Source organism: Benincasa hispida, chromosome 12 (assembly GCF_027475165.1).
Source record: "Benincasa hispida cultivar pf3 chromosome 12, pf3_genome.v1.1, whole genome shotgun sequence".
NCBI classification, from domain to species: Eukaryota; Viridiplantae; Streptophyta; class Magnoliopsida; order Cucurbitales; family Cucurbitaceae; genus Benincasa; species Benincasa hispida.
In genome coordinates this window covers 79239567-79257204 of record NC_143489.1, presented here as the reverse complement: position 1 = coordinate 79257204, position 17638 = coordinate 79239567, and the positions used below count along the sequence as shown (strand labels likewise).

The following is a 17638-nucleotide window of genomic DNA, read 5'->3' as shown; positions in this document are numbered from 1 at the left end:
GTTTTGTGTTGTATGGGTTTGTGGCTATTCCTTTATGCTTGTTTTAATATTTTGTCACAATTTCTTTGCCAAAGACTTCATTTTTTTAAGATAACATTTGGATTCTTAGTTAAATTACAGAAGTAAAAACAAGTTTTTAAAAAATTATCTCTTTAGTTTTTGAAACTTAGGATGGATTTTTAAAACACCGTTGAAGATAATAGAATAAAGAAACTCCTATGTTAAAATGAGTTTAATTTTCAAAAAAATAAAATTAATTAGAAATTAAAAACCAATTGCTTTTATTGTCACTTGAAGTATGCAATTATTGCTAAGTTGTTTTTTTGTTGCATATTATAGTGCTAACATTTGCATTATAACATTATTGTAAATATCTTTATCATATTGTTTTTACCTTATCCTACTTAGTTACTTTATAGATTATATATATTTATCTCTTCAGTGAATGATATAGATTATTTTGATTCTTTCAAACCTTGGGATTTACATAATATCAGAGCATTGAACTCTTCACATGTAATCTTCACCTCCATAAAATAACTCGCAAGAGATTTCTTTCCCTAATTAAGTTGATAAAGAGTTTTTCACTTGTCAAACACTCTATTAATGTTCTCTTTCCCATAATAACGAAAATCCAAATACTTCAATAATTTGTTTCCCATAATAGAGAAAATTCAACCCTTTGCATTTACATGATATCAAAGCATTGAACTCTTCACATGTAATCTTCACCTTCATGAAATAACTTGTAAGATACTTCTCTCCCTAATCAGGTTAATAAATAGTTTTTCACACTCCAAACACTCTATTGATGTTCTCTTTTTCCTATATAGAGAAAATCTAAGTACTTCAATAGTTCTTTGACAGATTTCGATGATTAACTAACCTAATAATCTCAAGTTCAATCAATTTTTTTATATGTATAATCATTCTTGAATCTTTCTACAACCAAGTTATTTTAGTAGCATAGATCAATGGTTATTCAGTTATGTGATCATCCATCTTAATGCTCCTAATAAAATAATGAATGTTTATTCTCCATGCATAATAGTTAGATTCATTCAACATGTGTTTAGTCACTTTCGATACTATTGGAATCAATTTGGACACCACTATTGTTTTATGGTTAAAACATACACAAAATCAGATTTAAAACCAAAAGAAATCTGAACCAAAGAAAACCCTAATATTCCCACGAGTCTTCTTTCACCTAACCACAAATTAGATATTATGTGACCAAAACGATCAAACAAGAGAGGAGAAAATTCCGACCACACCCACGGAAAAAAGGATGAAAAACGGTAGCACACGCGCCCACACACATGAACCTTACGTGCTAGTCATACAAACACCAAAATTTTAGGATCCTGTAGATCGACAACTGGGCTTTCTTTTGGAATAGACAGTGTCAAAAAATGACAACAAAATATATCTAGTAAATCATGTTGTACAACATATATAATAGATCATGTTCAAGTAAGGTCATTGTAAATATCTTTTATCATATTGTCCTTTATAATGTTATTACCTTTTTACTCGTGTGTATATATATATATATATATATATATATATATATATATTTCTTCTCAAATCGCTTACAAAGGAGGGAATTATCCTGTTATACATCACAGTGGATGCTTGAAAAGGACAAAGTAAATAACATGTATACATACCATTTTTGCACCTTAATAAAATAAGCTTCACTAGAAATGTACTAAACAAATGTACCATGGAATGCATCATGTATCATGCATCTCGCATATATATTCTAACAAGTAGACTTCATGAAAGTGCGAACATACTTTTTCAGCATTCCTCAAATGGTGTCCATGAATCCTCACTATCTGTAGACTAAACTAGCCTAGCAATACCTAGTTATCTAGTTTCATCAAAGACTACCTTGGCTCGGGCGGGGCCAACTCATGAGAGATTGGTGATGGCTCTGTCGGAGTTGGAGTGGGTGGTTGAACTACCTTTCTGTCCACAACCATTGAAAAACGATTGGAACCTCCAAAACTGTCTATGGACCTCATGTATTCTGAAGCATTGTTCTCTATGATTAAGGAATCCTCTAGCTCGCGCACAATGTCAGCCATGCAGGGTCGATAGGCTGAGTAAGGTTCAATACATGCCAATGCCACCTCCACCACTCTCCACATTGCCTCTGCATGGTAGCCTCCTTTGATGGAAGGATCCACAATCTCCTCAATCTTCGACTCCCTTATATTAGTTTTGGCCTGCATTTCAAAGCCACTCATAAGTTTGAAGGGTCTGTTTGGAATGACTTTTCAAATACTAAGAAACACTTCAAATTCAAAGTTTATAAAGATATCTCTGAATTGGGCCATACCCATTCAACCAAGCTCCATTCATTGCGTGGTTTATGAATGTTCAGAGGCTCCCGACCACATATGATTTCAAGGAGAACAACGCCAAAGCTGAACACGTCACTTTTAGCAGACAAATGATGGGTCGTATAATACCTGAACAACAAATATGAATTGCAAGTTGACAAAAATAAAACTAATCAACCATTTTTCATCTCTTTCTGGAGTGATTAAGATGTGAACAAAAACCAAAGTGGAACAAAAAGCTTACTCAGGATCCAAATATCCAGCAGTTCCTCTGACCTCCAGGGAAGCACCACTGTCACCCTCTTGAGGTGCATATTTTGAAAACCCAAAATCTGCAACCTTGGCAGACATGCTATGATCTAGAAGTATATTGCTTGATTTTACATCTCTATGTATAACACATCGCCCAGCAAATGTGTGAAGATACGTCAAACCTGAAAAAGTAAAGAGATAATTCCCCATGAAATTCCCCGTCATCCATTTTGTTAACTGTTAAATATAAGATATCGATATGGTTTCCAACTCAAAAGCTCTCTCTTTGAGGAAAGGTGGCAATGTTCTACACTAAAATCCACAATTAAAGATGAAATGAATTGGAGACGATCGTTTGATTTCAAACTCAAATTCCCATAACTATGAAAAGGCAACAATCCTGCGATGACCATTCCTCGTCACACAATTTATTTAGTAGGATTACTTTACGATACTTCTGGCCATCTTCCTTCTTTAGCCATCAGCAAAATAATCTCATGTGGGTCAATTCACCACATTGGCATTCGCACATAACTGCACGGGTCATTGCCGCAGCTTGGTACAAAAATTACATCATCCATCCAATCATCAGGGGTTTAAACATTAACAACGAGGCATTCTTAGAACTGGAAATGTGTGACAACCAAGTCCTCTGTTCCAAACAACTATTCTCTTGATATTGCCATTCTGACAGTGCCCATTGCCCAATCCCCCCTCCCACCACCACCACACACAAAAAAAAATAATAATAATATAATAATAATAAAAAAATCCATTTTTGTATAACATTGCTGAACATGGGACTTTACATTCTCTCTTCTCTAACCAGCTTTAACTAGCCCCATTTTCCCCGTGTCATATAAGTCTGGACTATTAGAGACCTAACAAAAAAAATTAGAATGCAACGGTAATATCAAAGTCAAGTCCAAGTACGAATTGGAAATTAAATGATCATGTATGACTACAATACAACTTGCCTCTGGCAGCACCAAGTGCAACTGAAAGTCTAGTGGACCAGTCCAGTGTCTTCCTCTTCGCCAGCTCACCTGGTAGATTGAAAATTTTGGTTTTATAATATCATACAAGAAAGAGGATATGGTGGTGGTGGAAATGATTTAACATGAAAGTTACCATAAAGACGATCTTGCAGTGATCCATTTGACATGAAAGGGTAAACAAGAATTTGTTGGTCGTTTTCACAGCAATAACCAAGAAGTGGTACCAGGTTCTCGTGCCTAATAGTTGAAAGCAGGTTTAGCTGTAATTCAGAAATGAGCAAATTCAGGCGGTGTAAGAAGCCATCTATAATTGAAAGCTTTCTAGAAGCTATCTACGACATAAAGTAATGAATTTTTTTTTTGTAGAAATATACCAACTTAATTGTGTCCAATACTTGATCCAACTAAATGAATGAATGTTAAAAATAGACGAGTAACAAAAAAGAATAAAGAATGATGTTTTTCTATGAGAACTAGAAAAAATAATAATAACAGTAAAGAAATTGGGATTCTAATACGAACCTCATTTTCAAATTCTCGTGTTCCCTGAGTAGATGTGGCAGAACGGACCTTTACAGCCACTTCCTCACCGTCAGACAAAGTACCACGATAAACAGATCCAAACCCTCCTTCACCTATTAAGGTTTTGTATTGCTGGGTAGCAGCTTCAATGTACTTGAGAGTAAATGACTGTATGCATATTGATTTTATAAAGGCATCATCTGTGCTGGGTAGAGAAATGATTATATCTGCATTTGAAGTCAGTTTCACTTAGTAACTACTGTATTTCACAAACGCAATACACAGATGAATATCACCCCGATGATTTATATTTAAAAGAAAAAAGGTAGATGGATTATGGCGAAGCACTTCCTCACAATGTAGTATAATGGATAGTCAGAGTCTAATGATCTTTGCGTAGAACCTTGTTTTTAATTCATGCATAACTTTCTTAAGGAACTTTGCATCATAAAAGAAAACATACTCTGTTATATTCTTTTTCTTTCTTTTTTTCTTTTGGTGGGGGTGGGGGGGATTTGGGGCGACGTCAAATTATTCAAACTTTGAAGGTTGATGAACCTTGGAAGTTGTTCATCACAATCCTAAATTCATTGAATACAGATGAAAATATAAAGAACACGTAATGTGATTCATTAACATGTATTCCAAGTAAATTTAAATGCCATCTCTTGGTAGTATCATGGTAGAAACTCTACCTAATCAGATCATGAATTTGAAAATGGTAAATTAATTTTTCTTTAAATTAAAAACTAAAAAATCATTTTTCTCTGTGGGAATCTTAAGATGCGAGAGTCATCAGAAAGTACCTCACCTTTCATCATAAGCTCTCTTTTCAAGTCATATCTTCCCCTAAACACAAATTTCTGTCTGCAACAGTACACATAAATGACACAAAAAATAATGGTAAATAGAACTGATCCACTCGCAACTGTTCCTATAACAATTCCTTTTCTCGGAAATGTTGATTCTGAATGATCACATGTTCCATAGCTGCAATGAGGTAGAATCTTTAGTTTCGGTTGAATTATCTAGCATACATTTCAATTCATAAATGCGACCAATACAAGTGTGGATGAAAGGACTCTTACTCTGTAGTAAGTCTTGACATGTTGAAGCTGGGTGGAAGCTCCTTGCCAAAGTTAGGATTGCAGCCAAAGTTTCTGCATATATATCAGAACACTGATAAAGTTGGCAGACTCATAACAATGTTCATGATTTGGTTAGGGAAATGCCTCTAGTCTGAAACAGTTTAAATTATACAAGTTTTAGATACCAAAAGATTGCATAATATCCTGAAACAACTTACAAGGTTATCAAATGTGGCAACAAAGCAAGAGATTCAGGGAGTTCTCCCGTAAAATCATTGTGCCTCAGATCCCTGGATATGAATAAAATTAAAATTCCTCTTAGCTTGTAAACCCTGACTACAATTTAGGGAGAAAATAATGGAAAAAGAAACTAATTGAAACTGTTAAAAAGATAGAAATAGAAGATACAAGGTTTACGTGGAAAACCCTAGAACAGGGAGGAAAAACCACGATAGAGAGTCTCCTTTTTATTATTTTTTAGCATAATATGAAAGATACACGAGAGTTCTTATTTATAGACTCCAGTAAGCCTTAATAAAAAAAAGGAAAGAAAATTAGGGTAAGGTAAATTACTGTCATACCCCCAGGACTATAAACAATCACCTAAGTCCCTTAGTTTCAACACTCCCCCTCAAGTTGGGGCGTAGATGTCGATCAGACCCAACTTGCTAACACATGAATCAAAATTTTACCTCAATAACCCTTTAGTGAGAACATCAGCAACTCGTTGATTTGATGGAATATATCGAATACAGATACTGTCATTGTCCAGTTTCTCTTTTATAAAGTGTTTGTCGATCTCCACATGATTCGTATGATCATGTTGTACTGGATTATTGGCTATGCAAATAGCCGTTTTATTATCACAAATAGAGTTTCGTCGGTAAAACACCATCTTGATGAAGATCAGACAGTACTTTCTTCAACTAGATTTCTTCATAGATTCTCAAACTCATAGCTTTGTATTCAACCTCAGCACTACTTCTAGCAACAACACTTTGCTTCTTACTTCTCCAAGTGACTAGGTTACCCCACACAAAGGTACAGTATCCTAAGGAAGACTTTCTGTCAATAACTGATCCTGCCCATTCAGAGTCGGTATAGGCCTAATGCATTTCCTGTCGGTTTTTCTGAACATTAAATCTTTACCATGAGTGCTTTTCAAATATCTCATGATTCGATTCACAACTTCCATATGTTATTCATAAGGTGCCTGCATAAACTAACTAACTACGCTGACAACATAGGAAATGTTTGGTCTGATATGTGATAAGTAAATTAGCTTTCCCACTAGACGCTGATACCTCTCTTTATCAACAGGAACTTTGTTAACAGAATCTCCCAGTTTAGCATTGAATTCTATAGGAGCGTCAGCAGGCTACATCCAATCATGCTTATTTCTTTTAAAAGGTCAAGAGTGTATTTCCACTGTGAGATAGAGATCCCTTCTCTTGATCTAGCCACTTTCATTCCAAGGAAATACTTTAGATTTTCGAGGTCTTTAATTTCAAACCCGTCTGCCATTTTCTTTTTCAGTCTGGTGATCTCAACAATATCATCTCCTAACAAGACAATATCATCCACATACACGATTAAGACAACAATTTTTCCAGATACTGACCTTTTTGTGAACAATGTATGATCAGAATGTCCCTGAGTGAACTCTTGGAACTTAACAAAGGTAGTAAACCTGTCAAACCAAGCTCTCGGGGACTGTTTCAAACCATACAAAGACTTCTTGAGTTTGCACACTTGATGATCAAACTGAACTTCAAAACCTGGAGGAGGGCTTATATACGCCTCTTCTTCTAATTCACCATTTAGAAAAGCATTTTTCACATCAAGTTGGTGGAGAGGCCAATCTTTATTTACTACAACAGAGAGAAGCACCCGAATCGTGTTTAACTTCGCTACTAGATAGCAGAGTCATTTTGACAATTCTTCTGAGGTTGTGGCTGAAAAGTACTTGCAGATTCACTCACAAGAGCCCGACCAGGATTGGGCTTGTCATTTGGAGGGCATCGTCTGCCATTCGGTGGTCTACCATATAATTTCTAGCACTATTCCTTTGTATGCCAGGGTTTCTTGCAATGTTCACACACTAAGGTCTGTTTCCCATTTTGCTTGTCACCATCATTACCAGATAATTTCACGCTAAAAGCAGCTGAATCAGTAGCAGACACAGTTGTGATGTTCATAGCACTGGATCTGTCTTCCTCAAGGTGAACCTCAAAACACACTTCCATAAGAGAGGGTATAGGTCTTTGTCCCAGTATACGATCTCACACTGCATCGAATTTGGAGTTCAAACCAGCTAGGAAATCATATACACGATCTACCTCCTCAATTTTGGAATATTGGACACCTCCACAAGGACAATCCCAGATAATCTCACGATACAAGTCCATCTCCTGCCAGATTAGGGACAGTTTATTAAAGTATGAAGTGACATCCATCATCCCCTATTTGCACTTGTGAACTTGTTTATGCAAAGTGTAAAGACGAGATGCATTATGCCTCTTAGAATATAATTTCTGAACTGCATCCTAGATATCTCGAGCAGTTGCAGCATACAACAATGGTTTCCCTATCTGAGGCTACATACTATTAATCAGCAGTGATCGTAGCAAGGAATCTTCTCCTTTCTAAATGTGCTCTTGAGGGTCCCTTGGTCTAGGTCTAGGTATCTCACCAGTTAGATACCCAGACCTGTGACGCACCTCAAGAGCCATTTTAATGGACTGAGACCAAGAGAAATAATTCTCGCCATTTAACTTTTCTCCTACAATTAAGTCTGTGGAATTTCCCATAGATCCAAACAAATAGTTTGCAATAGTTAAAGCAGATAAAGAGGTTATCGGATTCTCTGGAGGTAGACTAAAAGGAACGTCTAAATTCAATAACACTTGAATTTAAGTTTGTGGAAGTGCCTAGGGCTACCCCAAGAGCAGCGATTTATTGTTGAAAACTTGCATGAAGATTAGCCAATTGTTATTGAACCATTGTCGGAAATCGATCCTTGGTGTTCATAGCTCGGTGGCGCAGGAGAAAGAAATCCCGACGACGGCATGTATATAGTTGGCGGCTATTTAGGAGTTGGACCGTAGCTCGTAGCCGGCACATCATACGCGGCTAGTGACTTGCCTCTGTGGTGGGCGGAAGACTCAAGAGCACCGGCTTCAAATTTCGGTGGCTGGATGAAGCGGCTACCGACAGCAGGACCAAAATCAACGGTGGCAGCATTGGAGAAGAGAGCGGTCGCACTAGGGTTTCCAATCAGGTGTTGCAACAGACGTATCTGCAGGGATTGAAGATATCGGTCAATGGCGGCTTGGACAGCAGTGGCGGCGGCAGCAACGATGGCGTTCTCAGCAATGGTGGCTGCAGTTGGAGGTTCCATTTGCGGCGATGGTGGAAGCAGGGGTGGTGAAGACCTAATGTTATCTTGCACTAGTTGGTTTTCGCCAACGATGGCTAGGATTCCGTCACCATGCTCAGATACCATGTTAAAAGATAGAAATAGAAGACACAAGGTTTATGTGGAAAACCCTAGAATAGGGAAGAAAAACCACGATAGAGAGTCTCCTTTTTAATATTTTTTAACATAATATGAAAGATACATGAGGGCTCTTATTTATAGGCTCCAACAAACCTTAATAAAAAAATGAAAGAAAATTAGGGTAAGGTAAATTATTATCATACCCCCAGGCCTATAAACAATCACCTAAGTCCCTTAGTTTCAAGGGAAACCACTAAGGGAAATTTTGTAGTGCATATAGATTTTGATACACTTTATATTCAACAAAGTTAAATGTTACATAACTTCTTCATTAGAAAACATAAATCTATATCGAGGGAGTTAAGGGAAAGTTCAAAATCAAACAAAGAAACATCAGCTTATTACACTGATATCAACACTGAAGAAGTGGGAAATGATGGAATGTTTCCAGTGAAGTCGTTGTTGCTGAGATCCCTGCATACCACAAAAAGAATCATTTTGAAGTTAAACTTAGACTACTCACCTAAATATTAATGATGAAAAGACAATAAATTGTGAGTTAACCATACAGAGTTTGTAAATGGGCCAGCTTAGGTAAACTGCCAGGAAACAATCCTTTGAATTCATGCTCAGAGAGGTCCCTGGAAAATTGCACAAACGAACAGAATAAAGGCCCACACCAAAACAATCAATCACTGGAAATAGTAACAGCATCTCATTAACTAGGGAGAATTATTAAGAAGTAACTTAGATGATCTAATGAACCAATAATAGCTCAAACGTTTGTAATGTTAATTATTAAACATGTATGGTAAGAGAATCTGAGTTCAAAACCTGCCAACACAACAATTTCCCTTTGTTTGTTCCAATTTCAAGTGAATTAAATACATACTTGAAGTGAGCACAAGACAACTCATGAACAATAGAATGGAACCACTAACAGTTTGGTGATAACAGAGGATCCGTTGATGGAGTCACAAGCCAGACCGTTCCATGGAATCAAAAGACAAGGATCCCCCGACCAAATACCCAACACTTCATTTTGTTGGTTAGCAACCAACAATTCATCTCTCACCTTCAGAATTATTTCAACTGGGAAGCAGAAAATGAATTAAGTGAGAAAAATTGGCCAATTAGTAACAAAGTTCCAAAACCAAAACTCGAACATTATTTGCTTTCATAGCCAAATAAAACGTAATCTTACCATCATTCTCGCCAGACTCCTGAATCCATGGGCGCACCTGCATAATCTCATAAGCACTGCAAATGGGTCCTAACTCAGACCCGACTGAAGCCTTAACCAAGGTCAAATTAAGTGACCCATTAGCCAGAACGTCATAAAATTCCCATTTGTAATTGGACCCATGAGCTAGAATGTCAAAATTTATTGCTTTCTTTTCATTGTTAATGTAAATGTCAAACAATCTTTGGCCAGATTCAACAGTCTGGTTGAGCTCAACAAAGTGAAAAAAGATACGATACTCGTAAGTTGCTGTGTCCAGGTCATCGTGGAGGAAAACCAGGTGGTTGGGATGTGTAAGAGCAGTTCGAAGGACTTCCAAAGGAACGCCAAGCGAGGCATTGTAGTTGGAATTGGAAGAGATGTTGATATTAGGCTGTGATAAGAATCGACCTACATTTTGGGAAGATGGTGATGCTTTCCAAATTCTATCGATCGGGTCATTTGGGTATCTGAAATTTGCAACACCGTTCTAGTAAATTTTTTGTGAGACTGTGAAATATCAGAATATAATGTAGACAAGAGAGTTATAGTCACTGTTTGTTTGTTTTTTTTTTTTTTTTTTTTTTTTACAAATTACAAAAAAACATCCTTAAAATATGATAGTAAAAATTGTAACAGGTACAAATTTGTATAATTACTATAAGTTTAAAGATTCAATTTTAACATTTGTATAAATTTGAGTACTCAAATTTTATAATAGAAAGTTGGAAAGTGTAATTGTAAGTTGCAACTACCATCATACTTTATGGATAGTTTTATAATTTGTCCTCATTTTTTTTATAAGAAATGGTTTACTTTTAGAATTTTCAAGTTCACTTATCCTTAAGGGGATGTTTCGGGATCTTGAGTTGAATTATAAAGACCGAAGTTAATATGTTGGAGTTTGAAAGTTCATATTTGGGGTGCATAGTTGTAAGATGGAATTTTTTTTATAAATGTGCAGATGGAGGAGGAGAAGATAGAGATCCTCAATAAATGTACAAACTTTAATAGTAAACATCATTGAAGTTTAGTTATTTTACACCAATTATAAGTTGGTATTCCAAATACGCTCTCTACCATTTGGTAATCCTTTTGTTTATGAATTTTTTATATAAAAAAAAATTAAGTCTATTTTCTCTTAATTTCTTTCCACGATTAGTATTTTTTAATGCAATAATTGAATTTTTAGCTAAATTAAAAAAAACAAATAAGTTTTTAAAAATTACTTTTTAAAAGAAATTACTTGATTTTTGAAAACATTGGTAAACAATAGATAGTAGAATAAGAAATTTAGAGGAGAAATAAGTGTTTATAGGCTTAACTTCCAAAAACTAAAATTTTAAAATCAACTAGTTATCAAATGGGCTCTAATTTTCAATTTTGTTTTTACTAGATTCTAGAGTTTTAAAATGGTTTAATATCAATTTTCAGTTTGTGTCTAATTGTTATTAGATAGTTTTTAAAATTCACCAAATTTTTAAACACGGATTTGAAAGGTTGTGGACTTTTTAGATGCAAAAATTCAATTTTACGTATAATAGATAATTTTTTTTAAAAATATCTAATAGGTAAGAGATGTATTTGATACAAAATTAAAATGGAACAATCTACTCAGAATTTTTAGAATTTAGAGATTTATTAAACTGCTCTCAACCTATTCTAAAAACTATTTCATGTTTAGATATGTAAAAGACACCATTTTAATGGACTAAACTTTTTAATTTGACCAATAAAAAATGTAAAATCAGATAAACTCCTTCCTTCCTATATTAAATTTTCTTTTCATTGCCTAAAAAAAATTCTTTTCTCTTGTTTATCACAACTCATCATCAACTTGCTTATTTAAAAATTAAATTTTAATCTAATCATATGCCCATGAACTTTCGAAATATTAACATTATATTTTTAATTTTGTATCAAATAGATATTAAAATATTAAAATATACATGTTAATCTCTAATCAATAGAGTTAATTTCTTGAGTAACAACGGGAGGTTTGAGATCAAATCATTGGTCATTTGAGATTGCAATTGATGTTTTATCTACTTAAATGTTCTTTAGCACATGAGATATAATTCTTTTACTCAAATGTTCTTTAACATATGAGATATAATTCTTTTACTCTCCTGACCCACTCAAAAAAAAAAAACATATATATATATATATATATATATATATATATATATATCCTACTTGTTGAGCTACAAACCTTTTACTTGTTTACACATATTGAATATCAGTTTAATCATACTTGTTTGACTATATCTAGATATATATTAATGCAACTCGACATAAATTACTCAATACCAAATTTTAATTTAAAAAAATATATAAAGCACCTAATAAAAGATTTAATTCGTTAATGATAAAATAAATAGTTTTTAGCCCAACCTATTAGAAGAAAAAAATACTTGAGCATCATCATAAGTTAAACCTATCTTTTCGTAGCTTTTGTGACCATTTTTTCTTTATTTTCTTAAATATTTTGAATTTTTTTCTACCATAGATTATGAAAAGATAGATACAGTTTAAATACACGATCGACACAGGGAAAAAAAAGTAGAAGGGAATAAAATACCTGATATCCAATATGGATTCTCCCAAATTAAGTCTAGAAATGAGTTTGAAAATGTGAGATGGAAATCTTGAGAGATAACTAAAATCCCGTAGTTGTCGAAGCTCAAGATATGACATATAAGCCTCATCTTGTATATTGTTTTTCTCCAAGCAAAAATCTATGTAATTTCTTTCAGCTTTAAAACTTCCTTCAATCACCACCGAGTCTTGGAAGGATTTGACCCAACCCAGAACCGTCTTCCCAATATAAACACCAAATAAAGACGACCAATTATCCCGGCTGTCACCGTCACCGCCCCTGCCACCGCTACTACTTGATTCGTTCACCAGAAACGTACCCCTTATCAAATATTCTTGCCCTTTTACAGTGCTTAAATGATAGCAATATCTCTTTTGTCCTATGACAGTACTACCAAACATTCGAGATTTCTCATTATTATTGTTGTTTATGTTTCCACAAGTTGATGAATCATTTGGGAACAACCATTGGGAATCTTGTTTCCACTCAATACCTGTGTTTTTGTCTTTGTAGTTTGTGTCTGCACAACATGCTAAGCTCACAAAACCTGTATAATTTTACGAGAGTGGAATATCAGGATTTGAACTTCTAATTTAATTTAGGTAAAATTATTATAAATAAGAGAAAAAATTGGGTGCTTCCTTGGATGCATCTATTTTGGTGCATCTCAAAGTACAGTTTAATAAAATATTGTCACGTGGCATTTTTATTTTTTTAAAAAAATATTTTTTTATTTTTTTTTGCGTGGTAAAAAAGTGAAGAGCATATGGGTTAGGTGTAATCATTGCTCAATAAATAATTTCTATCTTAAAAATTAGAACAAATTGCAAAAGCTACCCTTGAAGTATGGTGTTAGTTGCACTCTTAAACTTTCAATTACAAGAATTGGTCTCCTAAACTTCTAAAAGTGTGTTAAAAATTGAACCCTCAAGCTTATAATAATTATAGAAATTAGACTCATAAATGATAAAAATTGAACTCTCAAACTTATACAATTATGTAATTTTGAAGGTTTAATTTTAACACTAGGTTAAATTTGATGGCTCAACTTTTTAAATTGAAAGTTTAAGGGTATAATTATAACTATACCCCCATTTTTTAGAGGTGGTTTTTGCAATTTGCCCTAAAAATTATTTATGAGAATTTTATCAAACGATAAAGACTAAATTCAAATCATAAATCATAGGGATTCAATTATAACTTTCTCTAAATTAAAAGGACCAAATTTACAATTTAACCTATTAAGACCTATTTAGGAAGCGAGAATGTGATGGATTTGTAATTCGAAGCCCAATTTAGACTTAGGGCTTTGGGCTCGGTTTGTAACCCCTATTACATTCCATTCTCACGTTTTCAATCCAACTTTCTTTTCTATTGTTTTCACTTTTCACAATCTCATTCCAACGTCGTTTAAACATTTCATCGTAATCATGATTCCATGCTAGCCTCCTAAACAAACCCCTTAGTTTCTAGAAGAGAGGATGGAATCGTTTGATATAACTGTGAGGATCCCATATCAAAAGAATCAATAAACATCACAATTTTTATAAGATGCATGAATTATTATTTTCATTGTCAATTGATTTTGGGATGGAACTCATTTATCTTATATAATATCATAACCTTACTAATTCTTGACCTTCAAACCTCCAAGACTAAACACAAATAATCATTATATGGATCTAGGATTCCACGGATCAATTTAATCCCACAATCATCAACTTTCTTAAACAAACAAAATTATCATTTTATCTTCACCTAAAATCATGATCAAATGAAATTTTGAAAAGAAAAAAAAAAAAAAAAAAAAAGAAATTCATGAGATTGGAAGTATTTAATGACTAAAATTTCCAACCAAAATACACTACTAACCCTCTTGTGCTGTAGTTGGATGAAGGAGAATGAAGATAATAAGCAGCTGAGCAATGGTTGAACCCCAATTATAGAATCCTCTCATCATCTTGATCTCTTCCATAACCAAGCTTTGATCTCCATTTGAGACTAACAAAACCTTTAATCAACTGTTTTGATCATAATCTACACAATATATATTTCTATGGACTCAAATTTAGGGACAGGATTTTCAGAGAGGATTTAGAAGATGGAAGGTAATGGGTTAGGTTGAGTTGACCTCAAATTGAGCAAATACAAGGAGAATAAAGGAATTTGCATCCATCCTACAACAACTTTGGTTATTAGAATCAAAACAAAGGTTGTAATCAATTTTTTAGTTATAATTATTTGTATGACTAGTATTATTAATTTGGGTTGGTGATAAAGACATAAATTAACATTGTTTAGACTAATTATAGTTTATAATATATTGGCTTTTTTCAAACAATAATAATAATAATATATTGGGTGGATAACCCTTCATCTTCATGCTACAAGGAAGAGTACTAATGCATTTTTTCTTCTCCTTGAGATTTGAGTTGGTTATCTATTTAGTATCTAAAATTTTAAAATACAGAATGTGATATTTTAATATTGGGATTTAAAAAATATCTCTAAATGAATACTTGATTAGGTAGAACATTAGTTCAACTAATGGAGATGTGTAATGTGATAAGGTGACAATTTTCATTAATTTTTTTTTATAAAATTTAGTTGATGTGGTTTTTTTTTTAATTCTTTTATTTCTCTTTTCCTACCTTTCCCTCTCTTTTGATATTTTGATTTCTTTTCTCGAGTTCATTGCAATTTGTAATAATTTGTCTAAATTTTTCTTTACAACAATTGTAGTGTGTATATACTTAATTGGTCTAAGAAGTTGTGAACTCTTGAGACTCACAATGTAAGAAGTTGATAAGATATAAAATTAATGTTTTTTAATAGTGGAACCCACTAACTCCTTAGACCAAACAAGGAGTGGAGTTCACGACTCCTACTTCCAGACGTCCTACTTCACAATTTATTGGGCCAAACACACCATTAATGCCCTGTTGAACGTCATTTTCTTTACGTCCTTACATAGTTTGATTAATTGCATCTATGCCCTTTTAGTAATTTTTCTTTACGTGCTTACATAGTTTGATTAATTGCATCTATGCCCATTTAGTAATTTGAATTGATTTATTATTATTGTTGTTTTGTAATTTGATTTGAAATAAAGGGAATAATATAAAAGTAAAATTAAATCACTAAACCAATATAAAATACATTGAAATTTTAAATAATAAAATGGTTTTTAGAAAACCTCCTCAAGTTCACTTTTACAGAAAGTACGATATAAAATCGAAAACAGAGAACGATCAATTATTTAATGCTTACAATTATTTCGTGGAGTTAATTTGTACCGTAATTGATCATATTTTATTTAATTAATGGCCATAAATTAGGATTTAACTAGAACAAAATATATAACGTCCAAAACTTAATGTATAAACATACCGAAGATTGCAGATTAAATATTCGCTAATTTCACTTTATGTATCCATTTCCATTTGTTGAATATTAAATATTTGAGGCCAGAAGATTAAACCTTGTTTGTTAATTTTCATATTGTGCTCCATTATAATTCCACCTTTTTTTTAATAATAATTCAATTGCTCTTACTATTTTATCCGTTTAAAGCTGGTTTGTTTCACATGTTTTCAAACGGTTGAAATTATAATACCCCAAATTTAAAAGAGGTGCATGATGAATCGATAACACATTAGAATAAAAAATATTTAAAAGATATAAAAGTATAGTTAAAAAAATTAAAAGAATTAAAAATTACTATGTATACCGATAAAATGCATCTTTCCTTTCAGTGACTCAATCATAAAAACTTCTTAGTCAAATATATTTAGCTTAGAACAATTCTATATTGGATGATCTCTTGGAATTTTCTTCGAAAGCATGTAAGAGGACAAAACTAAAATAATAAATATCAAATATTTGGGATATCTATTAGATATTAGGTTGTCGAGTCATTGGTACACCCCTATCAAAGGGTATAGGGATGATGATGACAAGATTTGGGCCAAAAGGGAAAGTCCAAGACAAGGAGTGACCTAAGGATAGAGGAAAGTGGCATTGACTCGGCCCATGCCATCGTCCTCGACCTCGTTCAACCAACATTATTATCAATATATGGTAGAGTCGAGAACTAAGATACTATAATCTAAAAATTCCTTGCTAACTTAAGCATTGAAGCATGTATTACAAGCACCACACCAGAATCTTTTAATCTTGCAGGTCAAACCCTTTATCTTCGAGTTAGAAATTTGCAGGTGTACATTGTCACATGAAGGCCAAATACGTAATTTTTGTGTCCGTATTTTGGCACCAACATATACCAAATTGATAAATCAAATGCAAATATTTAACTTCACGGACATTAATTGTCCCAAATATTTAAAACCCAAACATATAAATCTAATAATTTAATATTCATACCCCATAAAATAATTTTTATCCTTGACAGTTAAGGGAACGTCAAGAATTAGTTTAAATTAAAATCTGGGTATATAGGTAAATAAGAAACTTTGATAAATCTGGAAAGAATTGGATGAGTTAACACAGGCTGTAATTCAGAGTAGAAGAGCTGTAAAAGTTAAGGCTAATTATAGAAGTTAAAGGTTAAAATTTGTAAACATTTTGTAGCTAAAATTTCGATTGGTGGAGGTAAAAAAAAAAAGAAACAATAATGAATTGGAATATTGCAGCTCAAATTATCGATAAGCTTCTCTGGAACACAAATAGTTAATCAATAGTCCATACCCTTTTTCCTTCCTTCCTCAGCTTCTTGACCCATTTCCAAAAATCTTGCCCCAATTAATTTTCAAGAACCATTTTTTCTTTTCCCCCAACAAATCAACATGTCAGAATCATGGCTTCTCACTGCCTCACACCTTCTTTCTTGTATTTAGAGGTCAGACAAAACAAAATTTTCAACTTTTATTTGGAGCTTTCGTACGATTCATTCAGAACGCCTTTATGATTAATGTCTCGTCCCTCACAAATGAAGATCAGAATAGAGATGATCGTCTACACATAGTCATCTCTAATACGCAGATTTCGTTATGTTTTTCCTATTTCTCTTTTATCTATCTTATTATTAATGGTTGAATTGACTTAACTGGTTTTTTTTCTTTTTTTCTTTTTTTTGATAATAATT

The 17638-nt window shown here is 33.3% G+C and overlaps 1 protein-coding gene across 2 annotated transcripts; it reads right to left on the bottom strand.

Annotated features, from left to right (window-relative positions):
- Window positions 1-1551: 1551 nt before the first annotated feature.
- LOC120068177 (nodulation receptor kinase-like) lies at window positions 1552-14781 on the bottom strand. 2 transcript variants are annotated; one of them, XM_039019882.2, is made up of 15 exons: window positions 14407-14781; window positions 12517-13081; window positions 9918-10405; window positions 9655-9805; window positions 9283-9354; window positions 9119-9187; window positions 5433-5504; window positions 5215-5286; window positions 4938-5116; window positions 4127-4353; window positions 3738-3864; window positions 3584-3652; window positions 2599-2788; window positions 2351-2483; window positions 1552-2237 (listed from the first exon to the last, which is right to left on the bottom strand). In XM_039019882.2, the coding sequence occupies exons 1-15, from the start codon at window positions 14507-14509 to the stop codon at window positions 1896-1898; spliced, it is 2859 nt and encodes a 952-aa protein (XP_038875810.1). In that variant the 5' UTR covers window positions 14510-14781; the 3' UTR covers window positions 1552-1895. The 2 variants fall into 2 exon arrangements, with proteins under 2 accessions (XP_038875810.1, XP_038875811.1); XM_039019883.2 differs by having other exon boundaries at window positions 4938-4993; window positions 14407-14767.
- Window positions 14782-17638: the final 2857 nt, after the last annotated feature.